The sequence below is a fragment of the Ornithodoros turicata genome, chromosome 2 (genome assembly GCF_037126465.1).
Source record: "Ornithodoros turicata isolate Travis chromosome 2, ASM3712646v1, whole genome shotgun sequence".
NCBI classification, from domain to species: Eukaryota; Metazoa; Arthropoda; class Arachnida; order Ixodida; family Argasidae; genus Ornithodoros; species Ornithodoros turicata.
The window spans coordinates 126,333,098-126,354,783 of NC_088202.1; the positions used below are offsets into that span (position 1 = coordinate 126,333,098).

Here is a 21,686-nt window from a genome sequence, read left to right on the forward strand (position 1 = left end):
GCGCACCTGCAACGATATTGTAAAGTGGTGCACTTTGTACGTTAGGGTACTGTATTTAATCTTTCTACCACGGATGAAGTACACGCCGCGCCGTGCGGGTAAGCAAACGGCAAGTAAAATATTTCATTGCCGTGGATGCAAAACCTATGTTATGCAAACACCAAGCGAAGAGATGAGGAAGGACGCGCCGTCGCGAAAGTTGCTGCTGTACGAACACGCTCCGACATAACACAAGCAGTCCGCGCACAGCTTGTCCTCGCAACTCGAGAACTGTATCATTAGCTGCGACAGAACATCGTATGAACATCCTCTCATTTCCATGAAAGATTCGTACTGCAACCTCGTTCGATTGCATAACCTATACGTTGTGACAGAATATTTAGAACGCATTCTCAAGGACATGCGAGCGCTTTCGCGGGATAAAACTATACGTAAGTGCCATTCGAGCTGGTGGACAAACTCCGTACTCGTAGAATAAATAAATATTTCGAGACTTTACGTCGCGAGATAACTGTGTACTCGACTACTCGTAGAAGCATGAGCGTGGGGACACAAACACGTGTTGTCTTCGTGTTTTTGCTCACGTTCAGGCTTGTATAGTATAGCATGGCTTTCGCACGACTCGTCAGGCATTGTGAAGAGAAGTAAAGGCATGCGGCATAAGCAACTGTGCACCGTGCACCTACAACGCTTCAGGAATTATGGCGCTGCTTTAGGTGTACAGCAACCGTATCAACGGCTATGTCATACTGACAACACGAACAAAGCTCCACTTTACACTTTGGCTCAATGAGGCTCAATGGACTTCTGTATAGCGAACATGTGAATAGTGAATGGCGAACTTTCGAGTAGAGCACCTGAGAAGTAGTTTTTGGGTGGGGGGGGGGGGGTGAGGGGGGTGGGGGTGAGAATTTATGTAAGGAGTAGCAGAACAAGTCGGGAGACGAGTTCAATTTCTCCTCGTTTTTTTTTTCCTTACAAACAAACATCAATGAGGCATACTTCAGAGAGATACCATATGCCCAAATAACGCGCCGGGGGAACAAGAAGACCGTAAGTGGCTACACTCTAAATATTTTCACACCTTTAAAGGTGTAAAATTGGTGTATTCTCATGTATTACACCTATTTTACACCCTAGAACCTTGGCTTGAAAATTTTCGAGGGTGTAACTATGGTGAATTACACCCTTTTATGAGACATTGTCAGGAGGGTGTGATGAGGGTGCAACAGAGCGTGTATTTGGATGTGGGACAGGCTCCATTACACAGGCTAAATGTATTCCTGTTTCTGTGCAGTGTTAGAGTGCTTGTGGTACTCAGAACTTAAGCTTGTGATACAAGTTGTGATATAAAGACCAAATGCACAGTTACTCAACATTTGGTACACTGTCATCTAACCCCTCAAGGTTAGATGACTGGAAAATATAAAATTACTACTATGTGATACAGCTGTATTAAGTGATACGTTTGAATACCTTCATGCCTACGTAATGTAGGATATGTATGCTGCATGGCATAATGTCAACCTAATAAAAGCATAACTATTCAGTTCCTGTGATTGTGTCTGATATGTACACTGTAAACGCTTTCACACCTTTAAAGGTGTAATAATGTGCGTGGCGCACGCCCTTTTTGGTGTAATTTTGGTAACATTATAATGGAGTACGGTTTAGCACTAATTTTCTTTACTCGCACGCTGTCTGTCCTCCAAAAATTCAGTCTTTCAAGCCTCAACATTGTTGAACAGTATTGTAGACACTTGCACGTGCTCGATTATCGCTAGCGATGCATATATGCATTAGCACGTACCTACTATATCCAAGACATAATGAGAGCAAGATTTGGACTGACACCTGATCTTTTGTAATGCTTTTTAAATTTTGTAAAATATCAACCTAGAGGTACAATGTTAGGCAACCAGGTTTAATGTGCATGGCGCACACCTTTAAAGGTGTGAAAAAGTTTACAGTGTATGATGCCCGCATATACCCACATCAATCACCTATAACATGTGTGTGCTGTGCAACATGTGTCTGCAATGTCCTATTTTTGCTTCACACAGGGTACAGCTGAGTAGTATACCTGGAAAGTATTACAAGTTCAGTGCGAGAAAAGTATATTCTTGACTTGTTAAAGAATATTTTGCATGGCTGTGATCGAAGAGTGATGCCAAGATAGCCACAATGACACTCCAAAGTACCAAGCATGTGCCTTCTGTAAAAACTAGAAACACTATATTTTCGCAGTGAAGCTGTAATAATTTCCAGCTGCCTCTTCTATGGTTTGCAGGTTACATTATACCCTTCCATACAATTACACCCTTAATTTCTTGATGGTGTTCCGTTAACACCTTAAAAGGTGTGCGCCATGCACATCTTCTTTTACACCCTTTAAGGTGTAAAATTATTTAGAGTGCAAGAAATCGTAAGCAATTTCACAAGCGTTCTTTAATTAGAACATTTCCGTAGTCTTATCAATATTCATACAACTGACTCGAAGAAATACAAGGTACACATTAGCGGTATATCGTTCACTGGCAGGAAACGACAAAAAATATGATAAAAGATCGAAGTCCTTATAAATTTACTGTACTGGTTTACTGTATAGCATGTTTATTGCATACGACGAAAACAGAATTGAGAATTGTGCATTTGTGTAGTTAATAAAGTCTGAGAGGAACCCATCGTGCTAAACGTTGCCTTAAGATTTCATGTTTGCACATTTCTGTAACAGTAAGGTAAAACAAGTTGATAGCGTTCAAGTTCCAACCGAATATCTTTTTGTCTGCGTGTCGAACACCACCCAATATTCTCTAGCTCATTTACCAGTAGTTTTCGTGTATGATTGATGAAGCCTCACTTGTTGACAAAAATTAACAAATATGTGTGAAATAAACAAACTGTTGTGTTGAATGAACTGACGGAAACTACGCTCTCCCACATTTACTATGTATCCAATCCTCGCAATTCATGCGCAACCAATACAAACAAATTTGAATGACGTTACCCAATATATCGTGTGCGTTACGTCCATGAAAACCATTTACCGTGTTTTCATTGCTGTTCTCTTTTAGGACATACAAGTTAAATTTGGAAGTCACGTTCAGCACAGTCGTCATGCTTATTTACGTGTTTTGCAGGGTGAACATGCAGCAGTCTCATCAACGAAGGCAAACGATCGCTACTCGTGAGACGTAAGTATAGTTAAAGAAAGTAAGTCTTAGTCTTACTTTATCATTCACCGTGCGTCACACATCCGAAGACCGAAGCGTTCAAGCAGCAAGAATAGCACGAAGAATCGTTCTGCATCACAGAAAAACACCTTTCACGATGTGTACCCTGTGTCTGACGCACCCCAATTGAGTTAAGATTCTTACATCGGGACACGACATGTGCGGGAAGGGTGGCAACACAAGTGTCTATCCTGTTCGACAGATTTATTTCATTTGGTGCCACAAGTAGCTTTACCGCTCTATTATAGCTACTGTTGTATCATTCTGCTCAATGAGCGGAAGTGATCCCCATTTCATCATCATCATGTATTTCTCTCTCTCTCTGTATCCAACACAGTTTTCTTCGGCTACATTTGTGTACTGACGGGATAGCTGTTAATTAGCGGGATAGATGGGACGGACAAATCACCGGATAGATCCATCCGTGGTTTCATAGGACAACGTGACATCACGTGACAGTACCACCAACACGTGATGTTGCACTATATGTTTGCATTACGCAGAGTGTTTCGCGAAAACTTTGCCGACAACGACGGCCCTCTAAAGCTACCGAATTTTAAGACGCATTTGGTACAATGCCCAAACGTGCAGCCCCCCCCCCCCTCCCTTTTTTTATGTGTGTGTGTGCGTGTGTGTGTGCGCGCGCGCATTGATTCTTGAATTCCCGAGCAGCGCCGTAAGCTGAAAAGTGCCGGAGTATGTCACGTGAAAGTCGTGGCAGCAAAACAGATATGAACCGTAGCCGCAGCCGCCGTAGCGTGGTGACACCTTACAATCTAGTCCACGCAGAACAGAAAATCAAATTTCCCACCTTGGTTTACGACATTGGGCTGACACAGAGTTGATTTTATAGAATATTTTCATCTCGTAACGCTTTGACGGCATTGAGAACTGAAGCTCAAGAACTCAGATGAACATGCGTTCATCTCAAAGTGATTCACGACCCCATAAAGTGAGCTAATAAAAATGCTTAACTATAGTAATTTGCGACGAGGTACGAAGCAGTGAACAGGCCACGATGAAATGACATCCTTTACAAGTCTTTGAAATAATGCTAGAGTTATAGACATGTAAACACTCAAGCATATACCGTTCAACATACGCATACGTCATCACATCTATTTGTCGTGACTGAAATCCTAAGTTATAGGTTCACTGAAAATACCACAATCGTCTTCCTGACACAGACGTCAGTAACAGCCGAGTATATTACAAAGGGCGTCGTAAAGTATCTTCGTGAATTTCATGAATAGGCTAGGATAGGAATATTGGAACGCAAAAGTGATCTTCTTAAGTGAAGAGATGATTGCGTTATTGTGTAGACTGGATGTGGGGTGACGGATGAGTTTCCAGTTGATATTGTGGTGAGCATTACAAGGACACTACTTGCGGAAGCTCTCAGAGGTGACAAAGTACACCTTGGAAAGTAGCTTTCCTGGGGCTGAAACAAACGACACACAATGAAAGTACTAGGTGCTAAACGGAATTGCATGATCGTGATCATGCAGACGCGTGCGGTACGCCAAGTTTGTTTTTATTACAATGAAATTTCAACAAAGGAGACTGTGTCAACCACTGCAGGAACGTACTGAAAACGTGGGTGTTGCTCTGCAGGCGGTAGAAACGAAGTAGTTGAAATTTTGAAAACGAAAAGGAGCAGAAGATCTCTCAGAATATAATGCATGCACTTCAGTTCGATGTTGACAACGTTGGAAACAAGAAAAAGAAAGAAAAAAGTTTTTCTTGAGAACTTAGAAGTTGCAAAGTGTTAAAACCGTTCGAAAAATTAAATCCTTCTCCCCGTCCCATAAAGTTTTCCAGGGCAGACAGTGCACAAGAATGTCAAATCTTGACCTCTACACCATCTTTATGTAATCAGTTATTTTTTTTAAATATTAATGACCACATTTCCGCGTGCTGTCACTTCTCAATTTCTTTGTTTTGCGTCATAAACAATAGGATTACTGACGTCATTAGCTTTTAAGACATTTCTGTACGCTATTCCCTTATACGATACATCAATACGAGTCCCAGCATTTTCAAGAAGTATTCAACTCAAGACGAATTTCCTGCGCTCTGTTCCGTTTGCATCTTTATTCCTCATTATCTCGCTATAATATAGTTTCCTTTCTCCATTCTTCCTACACTCCCCCTGAAAACAATGACAACCTTGCAGCCGTTGCCTTTTTTTATGCTTTTTTTTCCCTTTTTTTGCAAGTTCAATGTGTTACATAATGCGCCACATTAATCCATTGTAACGTGTATTCCAGGAGGCGAAAAATGAAAACGAGTTCGCATACAATGGAAGCGAGGCAAAGAAATGCGGAATTCACCGTTTGATGTGCTATTCTGTGAGTCGTGAAGGCAGTTGGGGCCTCATAAAATGAATCCGGGCCGTTTAAGGCCCATAAACTGCACGAACGTCTTCTTATGGGCGAATACACCAAACGCCTTTCTTGAGCATTATGGCGTCGTAATAAATAGCCATGAGAAGTGGCATCCTGCAGCGCATAGACATTCATAATTACGAACGTGTCACTTTTTAGCTCTACCTCGAACCCAGGTGCCTGGTGGCGAGTCGGCTTCTTCAACTATCCCAAATGACTGTATGCACTAAATTCTTTTCTATGGCTCTTTCTCTCAAGAGTGAACTGGATCTCTTATGCGGCGCTTGAGAACCACGCTCAAATCGCCGTGTTCACTTCACGTGTCAGTAATAAGCAAAATACCCTCTATGCAGAATGTCGGCTTTCAGCATTTCAATGTCGGCATAGACGGAAATGTTAGCCTTCTTGTATACGCTATTGGAGCTCTTGCTTAATTGGTCCGCTAGGTTCTGCAGAAAACAAGCCTGCTTGTGCTGGTATCAAAAAAGTTCTACTGAAGTTGCGCAGTAATAAGAGCACATAGGAAATAGTTTCCGTAGAGAATGGCATAAGTCGACTTATTACACTTGAGATGCGTAGGTATTCGAGAAATTTGTACCTGCTCTAACTATTTCACCTGTCAAGAATCATCTGATTATGTTTGTAGTAATTTGGTCACTGCACCAGTAGGTCATGAGTTCTTTAATATATATCATGAGTTTCTGTCATCGAGGAAAGAGGCGAGAAAAAGAAGAAACGGTTTAGTGCTTCCAAATACTATAGTTGCCTATCATCCAGGACCCTTCTAGGACACCATCTAGGACCCTTGTGGAGACGAGCCGTCATCTAATGGCCAATATTTTTTTAAGATTAAGGGCGTCTTAATTAAGGGGTTAATTGTTTTTTAATTATTTAAGAAATATATTTTTTGTGATCACCGGAGAGACACTGGAAGCGTAATGGCGACCATCATAGCATATGTGTTCTTAAAATTGCAGACGTGAAAGAAGTGCGTGCAAGTCGTAACGAGATGCAATGCCATTAAGTAAAGACACGAAGTATCCAGTCACGAATGAGACGACGACGTCTTTCTTTATGCCAGTTGACGTTGATTCGTCGTTCACACAGGTGTGACTAAACTTACTGCAACATAATTGCTATAGAACTTGCGCAATAGTCGTAGCGGTATAGTATCGCAAAATACCGTGCTTGTAGGCTCGCTGATTATGCCCAGTACAAAATGAATAGCTGCCACCATAAAGCAACCCTGACAATCACAAAAGCCACGCTCTATCACAAATTGTATATCACATTCCTCACTGAATATTGACACCAAAGCGTTCCAGCAGGTCCTGGTCCATGAGACAGAACCCAGGCGCGGATTTGAAGCGATAATACTCTCGTCAACGAACCGCAAAAGGTACTGTTATGTGAGCGCGGAGGACAAAAACGAAAAAAAGGAGAAAAGAAATACGGCTATAACATGGTGATCGATGAACTGCGGAAGGGGAATTAACATACAAGAGTTCCTTGCACACGATAGCCGTGTAATCTTATGCGGTCACCTAATCAATTCAGACACTGTGCCGTGGCAGCAGCAGTTATCATTTTGGAGGAAGGAATTACTCTATCCGTACAAATGCATCTACAAGGGAGACAGTCGTAGATCGGTGACAGGCGGCTTGTCTCTATATATTAAGCGCTGAAACCAGACTGATGGACGTTCCCTCCCGTCCATCTTTAAGCCTTAAGGTCCCGCTTTGGTAATGCCACCTTTTGTGGAAACAGAGAACAGCGAACTACCAAGCGAAGCACATTACGCAACACACCACATTCCTTGCTGTTCGCGGTGCACATAACATAGCTGTTGGAATTCTCTCACCTGCAAAGGCCATCCACGGATAGCGCGGAACGTCGCCGAGGGCATCTTCGGGCCGGATATTGAGACGAGGACACGTCGCAATCGGATAGTTCAACTCCGTCGCACTCGCTGCTGCCGCTAGAAACGAAGGTGGTCCCACTAGTGGTGCTGACGGTGCTGCAGTCGACGTGGCGGGACTTCCGAAACCAAAGGCCGCCGCGTAACTCGCGGCTGCAGCGACGGCCGAAACGTCTCCTGGCGCGGGATGACGACACGTCTTGCCCAGGTCATAGTAGGGCCCACTGGGCAGCGAGACGAAGGGGTACATCCCGGAGACGGCGCGGTTGGCGTTGAACGGCCGGAACGCCGCGGCCGAGTCAAGCTTGCTGGCATCCATAAAATTGACGCTCATGGCTCATTATGTCGGCGCTCGACGGTACGGACGCATGACAGCGGCCGGCCTTCTGTTTTCGCATTTTCCGCACCGCGTACGAGATCTTCGCGCTTGCCCACCCTCCCCCGCTCTCTTTCCCGCGCCGGCTGTGAGGGTAAACAAGGCACGCCAATAGCGGTACAGCCCTCTCCCAACAGTTGCACATCTGAGATATACGAGACGCAAGTGCGACATTTGGGGTCATGTGACGAATCTGTCGAGTCGTCGCCCGTGCTCGTTAATTAGGGTTAAATATGCCCCGTCTGTCGCGGAGCGGCGCTCCTACGCTTTTGTCACGTCAGCAAGTAAAGGATCATGCCATGTCCATAAAGTGAGTGGGGCTAACAGTTGCGGAAGAAATGGTCGTGCTGACAGGATGGCATTTCGAGCACATGTAGCGGAAGCCTTCGACAGGAACGAAAAATGCGTAAAGGATGCCAACAACTGTGCGTTGAGGGGCGAAACCGTTTGTTTCGTTTCAGGAAGACATTGTAAGTGTCATGGGTACTATATATGACGAGCACCGTCATTTAAAAGACGCCAGGAAAAAAAAATATTATTTTGAAATAGCTCTTTGCGGCTGTCGGCTATCGCCACACCACGTGTCAAGTATGGTTACACAATATTAGTGTGTTTCGTCGTTTCTATCGCAATTGCTGTTTATCTGCTATCCGCACGGCACATAGTTATATTAAACAAGTTACACGCTACATAAACTAAAACGGTTTATGTAAATACAGCTGTGGTACAGCTACCCCGCCCGACCGTAAACGGAGTATAGCTGACGAAGGGTTTCCTTATTTAACACTCCCGTCGATACTTCCTCAATAGATAACGTTTGTATTGCCCCTTGAGAACGGTTTGTTCAACAATTTAACTCGATGACTCTGAATCACTTCCTTATTTGCCACTGGAAGACAGAGTACCTTACACGATTCGTTGGAGGGGTCGCATTTGTGCGCCATTAATATCGAAAATGAGATTGAGATGAGGCGTCAATCTATTTACTCCGATGGTCTCACTTTTAATGAGAACCTGTCATCAATAGATACGATACGAAACGAAACATGAAAAAAAAAAAGAAAAAAAAAGAGAGTCAGTAGAACAGCCTATGCCTCGTGCGTCAACTGAAAATAGAAACGTTCCCTTTCATTATCTCCCGTACTGTAACGTACAATAAATATTTGGTCCAACAGAGTAGAAGGCAGCCAACGAGATGGGATGCAGCATACACGCAAATTTAGAAAAAAAAATACTATTAATAAAATTGGAATAAAAATAGAATTAAAAACTGCATTCAACAAAATGATGTAATAGTCCACGTTTAATTTCTTTTCCACGTAAGACAACACACCACCAATTAAAACAGAGACATATAAGATATAAAGTAAAGTGTACAGAACTCTCCCTCTCTTGTTAGGTGCATCACAAACATCCGACATCATAATTCCGCGAAAAATTTCCCGTGCTCGTTGCCACGCTGTATCGGCTAAATATAGACTCATGCAGACTCAAGACTCGTATCAGTCATATGGTATGCAACCGAAATAAAAATGTGTAATAGGACGTGAACTCGTACAGGGTGTGCAGCGGTCAATGCGAATTCACAAACCCTCAGTGTCGATGTGTTTGCATGTTACTATACTACCAAAGATATGTCTAACGAGCAAAAAAAGAAAGAGAGAGAAATAACAAAGTTCATTCGAATCCATATAGCATCGACGTCTTGCACTGAGTATCCCAGCGGTCGATCTGTTGTTTTATGGCTACTGTGACAACAGCAGACAAAGCTGTGCAGGTCGAGAAATGTCGTCATAGCTGTGTGCTGGAATCTATAATCACCAAACTTGAAGGTTACCACACGGATAGGCTGGTGCAGGAGCACCAGACCGACTACGCTAAGTTAACGCGGACGAAGATATACCGACGATGGGTTCACGGGTTTGCAGTGTAAAGATCCGAAGTCAAATACCACGAGAAAGGAAAAGTCTTAAATTGAAATGAAAATGCTGACACTCGTTGGCTCCCAAACATTCGCGCAAAAAACAGCGATGGGAGACAACCGGTCACTTACGATTCGCCTACATTTTTTTCTCCTTTGCGAAGCTATGAGCAGTATACAAATACATTAGAATTAAAATACTATTTAAAATATAAATACGTGTATTTTGTATTTAAACAGAGACTTAAAAATTTATTTATAATTATATTTAAATACAAAATTTTGAGTATATATTTTTGTGAATACCTTATCAATACTCCTAAATACACAAGATACTGACTGATATGACACAGTTACCCTGCATTTGACATTTCGGGAAAAAGACGAAACAGAGTTCGAGGACCTGAAGTGATCATGTTAAGAGCGTCACCACAGAGTTGCGCAGTCGAGAGTGTTTCCGCTAGCATACGACAAACCGTTTTAGATGGCGAGTGTTTCACTGCTGTTGCGGGCAACGGTCGCGACAACCCGAGAGGCTGTGGAGAGGCTGTTCTCCTTTGCGAATCCGATTCTACGGCCGAGCAGAAGATGCCTAGATGATGCAGTCTTCGAGAAACCTCTAATATTAAAATCGCCACGGCAATCTAACAAATATATGCTATTGGTCCTTGCTGTTTTGGTACGACCATCGTTATTTCTGCAATTCCAAATGATATATTCTTCACAACTACGCTATTCTTCACAACTATATGCTATTTCAACTATGGTAGTAGTTTCGGTACTTAAATACTGTATTTATATTTTTGTATTTAAATACTCATATTGTAAAGTATTTATGCAGAGTATTTAAATGCCTCTTTCAACGAATTATTTTGCGTTTATATTTCAATATTCAAAAATTTTATTTATGCCTATCCCTGCAAGGGCGGATCTATCTACTGTAAAGAAAATTAAAGACTCCGTCAAGTTCACGAAAGAGGTAGTCAGAATAAAATTCAACCGGTTAGGAGCATCTCGCGTTGATGGCAAGCTCTCGTGCTTAATCATCACTTTATCACCTGATGAAGTGCAGGTTGTGCACGCAAGCATATCATTAAATCTAGATGCACCTACCGTTTGAATTTTAGTCTGACTATCTATCTATTGGTACGACTTCGAGAAACGTTAACAATTTCTCTTTTACAATATACCGCGATATCTCACGCCACTTCGGCATCTTGTGTCACTTCCAGGCACTTTTTTTATGAAAAAGCTGAAACCTATTTCATTGTACGTGTACATTGTAGCCTATATGTGTCCATGCAGAATGAGTGCAAAGCAAGAGAGCCACACAAACTAATATAAACTAATTCTTTAACTAATTCTGCTACATTTAGCGACGGGTGCTCCATAGACGGTTCCCCATAGCCCGATACTCTGTGTCTTGGAGTCCTCTATCAAGAGAGACACTAAGTCTAACGAATTTGCGTTAAAATCTAACATCTAGCAATGTGTCTATACAGTCTAACAAATTTGCGTTAAAATCTAACATCTAGTAATGTGTCTATACAGTACACATATGAACATAAAAAGAGAAAGGGCAGCACGAAATGCACGTGAGATGAATACGTTAACTGCGATTAAATAACGCCATTAGCTTTCAGACCAATGATGATTCGTTGTTTTATCTCATGAGACAATTACCGTAAATTTCGGTGTGTAACACGCACTAGTGCATAACACGCACCTTATAGTCTGCTCGTGTCGCATGCTGCATTAGTGTTACACACTTACAAACTCAATCGAAGCAGGAAACACACCATACACACTTTGGCATGGTCGGCAGCAACGGTCAGCACGACTGGCAGCAATGCACCAAGTACAGCTCTATGTCCCATGATACCCTATCGTTCATGACCTACCTCACGTTTTGTCGGGGCGCAGCCTTATGGTGTGAAATCAGGCAGTCAGAATTCAAGGATTAAGGATTGCATGTCCTCCCGAACGCCGGTGTCGTCACCCTGCGTGTTATACAAGGTCACTGGCGGTCCTATGCGGAAATGTATCGATGTAGCACGCACTCATAACATACACGGCCTAGTTTTTTCAACTTTTTTCCTGTATAACACGCGTGTCATACATCGAAAATTACGGTACGTTAATTTTAACTCAGACAAACAAACAAACATACAAACCAAACTACAATGACGATGTCGTTACCGTACCACATCCAATCAAACATCATATTATTAGACTCTGGAGAGTTACTTCTGCAAGAATATAGTAACAGTAAGCAATCTCGCGAAAAATCTCACGCGTGATACTCACCTAATTACACTTACTACATGTACGTAAGAATATCTGAGCCGACCAGACATCGCCAATCCTCGACAAATGCTCCTTAAATTTATGACATATTCACGAGCCTTTTATGACACACTGGCGGACCACGCACGTGTGTGCCGAATAGAGTCGTGTGCATCAACGCCAAAAGATTGCTTCGAACATTGACGTTCACATATGCTTCTCCAAAAGAAATGGTGAGTCACAGTTACATAGTTGGAGCGCTATAGATATAGCACACAGAAGCACGGGTGCTGATAGCATGTACCTTCGGATTTTGGTAAAGAATCTGATCGATAACTTAATTCACTTCTGTTTTCCATCATAATTCAGAGCGCGATATATTCACGTACTCTACGAGAACACCTAAATAATTCAAATAACTTTCCATTAAATTGTAATAATGCAAATTTCACACACGGATAAATAACGAACACTTCCTTTTGTTTATGTAACCGTTCCCCTTATGATCATGGTAAGCAGCAGCCACTATGAATGCAGGGACGGTGATTCTAGTGATGTAAATTGCTTACACGGAGAAATGAAGTACAGCCGTTCTCTTCTTTTTTCTCTTTTTGGTGCAACGCATTTCACCACCGTCACAGTCATATTTCGTGTTCTACATAATCTTCATGATCACAAAGCGATGAGTACTGCATCGTGCTGACACCGCTAGGCTCTTGGCATTTCGCCCTTCAAATCCGCGTGCTAACGTTCGCAGGGGAGAGGGACAACAGCCTGAACCTGCTCTTCGTTGTAGGGAGAGAGCAGCAATATTTTTCAAAACACGATCTGGTCAATCGTTGTGTCTTGTCCCATCCTGTTCCTATAGACTTCAACAGAAGGGAACTCTTGGGAAAGCCATGTTAGACTGGTGAAGTCTAACATGGTTGAAGGGAATGATGTTGCAAAAATGAATGCAGGAAAGTGAGGTGCGAAACATATACGGGGACGTTGATTAGAAACTGAGCATTACAGAAGAAAATAGCATGACGAAACCTGGAACGCACAATAAACGAGGGGACGAAACTACACAACACAAGCTACAAAACAAAGAGCAGGCTCGCCTGCCTGTCACAGTAGTATTACAGAACAAAGAAAAAATAAAGAAACTAAGCCCACGTTACTTCGATAACTTTGCTATAACCATCTAATACCCCAATCAGACGGCATGCTCGAAGGACTTCGGGGAATTTTCATTTGCAAAAAATGACCACTGACAACCGTGTCAGACGGCAGCTCAAAGGACCTTTCTAAGAAATGACCATCAACGCGAAAGGAGGCCTCCAGCGACATTTGAGGAGCAGAAAGGAGCAATCTCGACAACAGTGTTATGCCATTGTACCCTCGCTACCTTCGCAGCTGAATGTAGGAAAGCCTATAAAATGCGGATAATGGAGTGAAACTGTGTAAACGTATTTAGATCCTATTTAGAGAAGTGCATATGGCTTCTGCATCTTGATTTGTGGCGCAAAGACCAACTTCAAATTTCCACAGCAGACAGGGAAAACGAAACCGAAAAAGGGAGCCGGTGAGGGCAGTCATTTGAGGAGCACTCCTTTCCCGCCTGTCTGGCAGGCGCCCCCGAACAAAGGTCATTTGAGAGGCCGAAGGCAATTTCTCGCAATTGGCATTTGAAATGCTGTCTGACTAGGGTATAATACGCCCATGGCAACGTTCACACGACGCCATACGCAAGACAGAGGTACACATCAAATGGTTTTGAAGCGGGGTAGTGGCATGTCATGCACTGTCATGCACCGGAGTTGTTGAACGCAGCAGAAGACACTAAGGGACAGAGGGACAAGAAGATCACACAAGACTAAAAGGCAATAGCTCTCGCGCTGCATGTGGCCATTGCTAATCTTAAGATACATATACATGCAACAAAAGTAAAATCGTCACACATTTAAGAACAGAGGGGGCTCTTTCTTCACTGTGTGGACAACTTGCAATTTTTCTACTGTTGCACCTATGTATATCTTCAGATCAGCAATGGCCACAAGCAGTGCAAGAGCTTGAAAGCTCATTTGATCATCATGCACGCCGTAGTGTTGTATGGTCTTTTTGTCTCTCTGGTCCCTTGTACCTTTTGCTGCGTTTAACACCTCCAGTGTACACATCAAAGTAGTCCTTATATCGTTGCCCACAGACGTGAAGCCAACATCTCCGTGACGGAAAAGGTACATGTACTACAAGTGTCGGAGGTCGAATGGAACACGCTGCTAATCTGATGAAGAAGGAGAATGGATTCACAGCGAGGAAACATCAGTCGATCTGTGTTTCATGATGCCATATATTTTTCTAATAACTTTCCCACGAATTTTTCGTCTCAGTACAGAAAAGTACATTCCATGCTTATGTTCACTTGCAGCAACTCTTAATTGTCCGTATGAATCGCAATAATAAACCGAAATGCCGATTATGAGTAACTCCCAAATGAAACAAATCCGAGCTAACAAAGTGGGTCATTCTGCATTGTTAGGAATACATGAAGAAGTAGAGACAATAGCAGTATTATGAGATTACATTATATGGGCATACGTTTGTATGTGCAATATGTAAAATATACAGTATAATAATTAAATGTATAAATTTTAAACGGCGCTTTACAATTACGGAGAGGCTCAGTGAGCAGTGAGCCTATCCGTCATCAGTGCTCACTGATGGTCAAAGTCTGGTGACGTAATAACCCTGTTTGTCATACATATCAGCATCACATGCTGTTGAACAGAATATGAGAAAACTGATGATTTCACTCCAGGGCTGCGTGTACGTCTTGCGTATAAGGTAAATTTGAAGACATACTGGCTAGTAGGCCTTGGCGCCTTTGTGTTCCTGTGGTTGCTTGTCCTTAGTGTATGTTCCTCGGGAGGATCATGCATCTTGTGCAGGCTTCACAGCGAACTGGCCGACATTTTCCTTAAACCATTCGACGAAAACCAGGGGAAAAGCCAACGCCTGGCCCCGTGCCGATATTTAAACACGGGTAATCTGCCAGACTTCAAGGCGTTTGTCCTGACCACTCAAACACGTGTGCTGTCCTCAGTAGATAAGTTTGTCTCGTCTTGTTTGCTAGGACCTCTTCGTCGTCGTCGAATCAGCGACCTCTCATTGTATATTCTTCCGTAAGAGACCTCAGATGACACAGCCGATGGTAGGATTCAAACCCACCACCTCTCAGTCTCTACCACGACCTTGGATCCATCGAGCCATTGAGTGGATGATTCTATCCACTCGGCCATATCGCTGGCGCTTGGCCGAACGCAATCCGGTGCTGCGGGATATTGCTCGGAGAGGGGTGGTGCGTCCTGGGCCGACTTCACAGGAAACGGTGCTGACATTTGTCCAGAACTGTCGGAGGGAAAACACAAAGGAAACACCAAGAGAGGTCAGGACCAGTCAGGAGCACGGTGGGGAGACACAAACCCGGGCAGCATGATGACTATTAGGCGATACTTCTGGAGTGTGGCGCTCGCATTCATGAAGCTACACATTCACCCATCATTCCTATTTTTTTCTGCATTAAAGCAAAGGGCTCTGGTATCCTGTCGACACGTGGTTTTTAAGCTCGGAGGGAATCGTAGCGGTGTATTCGCACGGTGCCATGCAACTTTTCTAAGGGTAATGGTAAGAATGGTCTTCGGCAATGACTTCTCGCACATGATATCTTCAGGGTGGCTGCCGCTCAAATGCCAACGACAGAGTTATCAGGGTTCTCCTGGAGCTGCTTGTAGCGTTCCGTACGTCAAGCACTGGTGTTCTTGAGTTGGAACCAGAAGTTAATGAAGAAACGATGCTGGATTGTCACGTCCTTCGCGAAATCACTGCAACACTGAACGTATAAACACACAGCGAGAGGCATCAGAGAGGGCGAATGCATGGAGATACCGGCTTCCTGTTTTTTCACGTGCGCGTGCATGAAGATCTCAAGTGTCCTACCTTGTTGCCATTTCTCTGAATACTACATTTTCAATGTAGTCCAGAAGTAGTCCAGAAGATGTTCAGTCCTGGAATTAAATAATCATCCTCGTATAATTTTTCCCAGACAGGTGATAAGAGACACGTATGACCACCAAGTGGATATAACGTACTGATAACAAAGGCAGCAGAAACACTGGCTATCAATGCTTTTGCAAGTTATCAATTCATGACGCGTTTTTATTGAGCAAATAAATGCTTAATTTATTATTATTTTATATTTGACATACTCTTGATCCCAACAAAGGGATCGTTACAGACAAGTACTGTGAGACTGCAGATTCAAAACCAGGATAATTCTCATGAACCATTTTAGCAGGGGGCGAGTTCCACAAAGATAACACATCTGGAAAAAATGAATTCTCAAAAATGTTTATTCTAGCTCGGTATTGCTGGACCATTTTTGGATGATTGATACGTGTCGTCCGTGGACAAATTTTAACAATGTTGAAAGTCACTGAAGAGGTTAGCCAGCTGTAGGACGTTTTCATCGTTAATTTCTTAGGCAAATTGAGGCTTTGTATGTATTTGTCCCTTTTATGTTGTTCCAGCCTCAGAACATCAGTTCTTTCATGTTTAACAATGTATTTATCAATGTTTATATTTAACTGACCATTGTATTGAGGCCTAATCAAGCCAATGAAGAGGCAATAAATGGCAGTTTATTGGCAATATTGGCGTTTTCTTGGCTCAACTGCAAGTATACAAAATCGAACAAATAACGTGCATCATGTTAGAAAATGACCAGAATACCATTGTTATTGTCGCCCATATAATTACGTTTTGGAATTGCCCAATAAACGATGGTGCTTCATTGGTTTAACATTGGTCTGCCATCGAACCAAAGCGCCAGTGCAACCAGCTTTCAACCAATGCGCCTTCATTGGCACTTCATTAGTAATCCTAGGTGAAACATGGCCCTACTTTTATATTCCCAAAACGCGTTATGTGAGGAAAAAAACAGAATAGTATTGATCAATTTTAACTTGTGGTCACACTTGTAGAAATAATCTGGCAACAAATATTTCTTATTTGCGGGGTTCATATGCTGCTTATTTTGAAATTATTCGAGTAACACACTTCAAGCCACGCACAAAAAATATCGGTTTTATGGGCTGCGAAGCAGATAACGACAGTGGAGGCGGCAGTTCAAATAAAAACACACACACACACACAATTCTTGATAGGGGTCAATACTGCTGTTGTACGTTGGGCGCCTTGAAGGAATTACAGATGCATTAAGTTGATTACTTATGCCCCTCACCGTCACATGAGTGTTATATGCTCCCTTTACTCCAGGTGCAGGCTGCGTCTATAAGTACTAACTTATTCCACTATTTACTATACTATTTATTATACCAACTATTCGTCATCTCACAATAAAGTTGTTGTTGTTTAACTTTGCCAATAATTCTGGCTGTTACCGCGATGCGTCCCAATGGTGTGTTTTTGTTATCAAGATGGCCCCATGCCTCTCAACTGGACACTAGCCACACAGCGGGTCCAGTACTCGTGTCGCGCAGCACAGGAGTACGACTTCTCGTATAGAGAGCGAGCATATCTCCTCAGGTGCGTCTTTCTCGGCCACCTTTGGTTTCCGGCCCACGTTCTTCTTCCACCTGCCTCTGCAACATCGCGTATCAACACGGAGATCCTGTCGTTCTTCTGGGGTCGGAAATCAGCACGTCTCGATCAACAGATGCTCCGAATGTCTCCAGAGAGAGGAGGCTGTGCAGTGCCGGATGTTGCCTGTCGGTGTTTTGCATTGCGTACTTTAATGTGCATTTTGTCATCGAATCATACCCCTGCACAGGTAGTTTACAATATTAGCTAGGATCCCTCCGTCGCCACCTGGAGCCTGATGCCCCGCTGAACAACAGTCCAAGCGCTGAGGTACCTGGAAGGTTCCAAGCTGCAATAGTGCGATGCTTCCAACAAGACTGCGTCGACCCCGTCGACCCCGGAATATATCCGTGTGGCCACTCTTGTAGCCTGCACAGCTGGACACTCCCGTTGCGCTATATAAGGTGGGCAAATTCGGTGGCCTGCGTTCGTCCCGTCCTGGCTCCCTGGACATACTCTGGAGATTCGCCTGGAAGGTTCAGCCTACGCGTGACCAACTGGGACGCTGGTGAATCGTACCCCATTCTACGTGCCCCTTTTGCAGACACCCGGAGTCGAGCGAACATTTCGTCTATGACTGTCGTGTAGTCAATCTTTTTGGCAGAATCTTCGAAGTTCCATGGATTCGGTGTCCCGTGGACTTTCGTGAAATATCGGCACATGCATTGGCGCAATATCAGACCGAGTGCTCGGCCAATATTGAACCAATGTAACTTATATTGGCTGCAAATGTTGGACCAATATTTGCCCAATGATGATGTGCTGCTCTTGATTGGTTGAAGTTTGTGAACAGTGGCGGGTCCCCAGTGAAAGTAACATTAGTCCATTGACTATATTCGTCACAGGAGTGCACATCCTTCTGGGTTAGGGTAAGAACTTCCAGGAAGCAGACCATCTTGGACCATTCATCATCTCGAAATAAAGTTTGTGTTTTGTTGTTGGAAAGCCATCACACTAGCATCACAAAGCATTGATTTTTTTTTCATTTCTTTTATAATAGTTTATTTTCTGCAGATACTCACACTTCGCCAATGGTAGCGCACATGAGTGGGGTTGTCCCTCTTACCGTGGGATCCGGGTAGTCCGACAAAACGTTTATTGCTACCTGGATGATAGGACAAGTGTCGCAATGCTTGACCTCAGAACTCAGTAGCTTCGGTAACAGCTAGAGTTGTTGGCACAGTTAGCAAGTTATTCACGGTGGGGGGTGGGGGGGAGGGGGGTGATGTAGGGTGAAGGTATGGTTAGCCTGCTCTGGAGTGGTGGCTCAGTGCACACAGGGGAGGGAGAAGATGGAAGGTGAAAGAGGGGGGGAGAAATGATGGTGGTACAGGGAGGGGTGTCCACCACAGAAAACATGCCAGCATCCCTCAGCAGTCTTCATTGGGATGCTCTCTGTACCACGTGTAAACGTATTTATTCGCGCTGTATTAATTTTCGCGAATCGCGCATTCAGCGAAGATATTCGCGAGTATTTAATTTCGCGATTTCAGGGCTGTTTCCTTTCGCGGGGTAAACATCAAGCTATGTCCACGAGTGTATTTTTTCGCGATTTTTATCGGTCGAGAAATTCGCGAAAATTAATACATCGCGAATAAAAATACGTCTCCAGTAACCGCAAGGATTATTGCGAAGGTAATCCATTGCAAGTTATACACACAACCCGCACCTAGAGTGAACGGGAGCGTAACGCTCCTGTAACACTTACAACGTGTCTGTAATTATTTCAAGGCGCCTCACGCACAACAGCGATATTGATCCCAATCCGTAGCCTGCGCACTTGCTTGGGAGTCCCGAAGACCAAAGAAACCTTCTCTGCTATCGCCGAAGCACGAGTTCCTTCCGTGCTTATCCTCCGGGACACGGTAAACCTCCAAGCTTACACACGCTATCTTGTTCGGTACCCATGTCACCACCTTCGTGATGTTACGCAGCACTGCATAGCTTCTGCGTACGGCCAGGCTGTTCTGCGCCTACAAAGCCAAATCCCACGATCGCATACCTTGGTCTCCCATACGGAGCCACTGTGAACCTTATGTCTGCCCCGCTATCTTATGTCTGCACACATCCGTTCTTGGTCTTCTGAAAAAGAGTCATGTCCCAGCTGTTGTGGCATGCTAACTAACGCTGCAACATCTCCACTCTTTGCACTCGAATCGAAAGGAGATTTACACTGACGGCTCGGTGGCGTCCGATGAATCATCATCTGCTTTTTATATTCCTGAGGAGGTATACGCGGTTTCAAGCTGCTGCCCGCGCTGTCATCAACCGAAGCAGAAGTCTTTGCTATATTATCTGCTCTGCGGTACATCTCTTCGTCGACACCAAGAGCGTGAACTATTCTTTCGTATAGTGAGTGAGCCTTGGAGGCCCTGGCATCGTATTCGCCCAAAGTGATCAACGGCATCTATGCACGGAGATCCTTTGCTTGCACGCCATAGTGTCGTCTCTAGGTCACAGCGTGTGGTTCCAGTGGATTCCGGCCCACGTCGGGGAATGCCCTCGCATATTCTGCGGCCAGGTGTGCTCGTGCATCTGGGTCCGTCACTCCTGTCCTGCTTGCCCCGTCTGTATGCCGGCTAGCCATTCGCCGATACTGGATGAATAGCTCTGAAGCCTTTTTCCAAGACGCTGTCAGGACGAACTCTTTTCTCCGCTCCATCGACCCTACGATGACCCACACACTGGTAGGCCGTTACGCTAGGGAGGAAGAGTCCTTGCTCCACAGGCTTCGACTGAATGTGGCGCGGACTCCACTGCTCCTCTTTTAGATTGACCACCTTTCGTCACCCGTAAAACCGATATCTTTTGTGCATGACTTAAAGTGTGTTGCTCGAATAATTTCAAAATTAGCAGCATGTGAACCCTATAAATAAGAAATATTTCTTGGCAGAATATTTCACGTGACTGATACTATTCTGATTTTTTCCCCCACATAATGCGTTTTGAATGTTAAAGTAAAGAGTCATGCTCCATGCACCCAGGATTACCAAATTACCAATGAGGTGCCGATTAAGCTGCATTGGTTGATAGCTGACTGCATTGGCACTGGTTTTTGGTTCGATCATTTGGTTCGATGGCAGACCAATGTAACGCCAATGAAGCGCCATCATTCATTGAGCAATTTCAGAACGTAATGATATGGGCGACATGGCTTCAAATAAATTACCGATATTGGTCCTTCAGGTATATTAAATGAAATGAAATGAAATGAAATGGTACTACTGCAATACTATACTATTAAACAGTTACAATGACAGGAGTATATTACTGAACATTTAGTTCTAGTTAAGGGAAGGTACGCGGATAGATAGTTAATAAGTTCACTTAATTTTGACAAAAAAAAAACTATAATACTGAACTCCGAACACTCTTATTTGTCACACAGCAACAAAACAGTCGCAACCAAATCAACCACGCTACCCTAAATGTGTGTCTTAAATGTGTGTCGCTTTGCAAGCGTCTATACATATCTTGGAAATTGATAACTTGGAGCTGGAGACACGCAGACATGCAGAGTTCATTTTGCTAAGTCCAGACAGCAGACGTCGCCATGGGGGACTAGCCCGTTGAAATGTACCCTGGCTGTTAGCTTTCTTGGAAGGTGGCATGACAGGCTACATTAGTTGTATACCCTTGTATAGAGACGTGAGAGCGGAGCGTCGTTGGTGTACCAATGTTGAGACAATGTTGTGGACTTGTTGATGTCGCCGTTCTGCCGGTTTCCTGTGGTCGTTCATTGATACCATTGCCTTCCACGGCAGCGCGACAACATACCTGTCGCTCTTGAATTCGATAGACTTCTCGAACTCTTCAAGAATTGAGTGTCATTCATCATCCTCTGTCTCATTATCATGAATGCCGATGCTATCGAGGTCCCATATCCGATTCATCATATCGTTTGCCTCCTGCTGCTGTGCTGAGC

At 43.8% G+C, this 21,686-nt stretch overlaps 1 protein-coding gene across 2 annotated transcripts in view; it reads right to left on the reverse strand.

Annotated features, from left to right (window-relative positions):
• Positions 1-7,942, reverse strand: part of LOC135386070 (homeobox protein abdominal-A homolog) — a 35,401-nt gene extending 27,459 nt beyond the window's left edge. For both annotated transcript variants that reach the window (XM_064615791.1, XM_064615790.1), the window contains exon 1: positions 7,482-7,942. In XM_064615791.1, coding sequence (XP_064471861.1) covers positions 7,482-7,872 — 391 coding nt within the window. In that variant the 5' untranslated portion in view covers positions 7,873-7,942. The remainder of the gene's footprint in view (positions 1-7,481) is intronic.
• Positions 7,943-21,686: the final 13,744 nt, after the last annotated feature.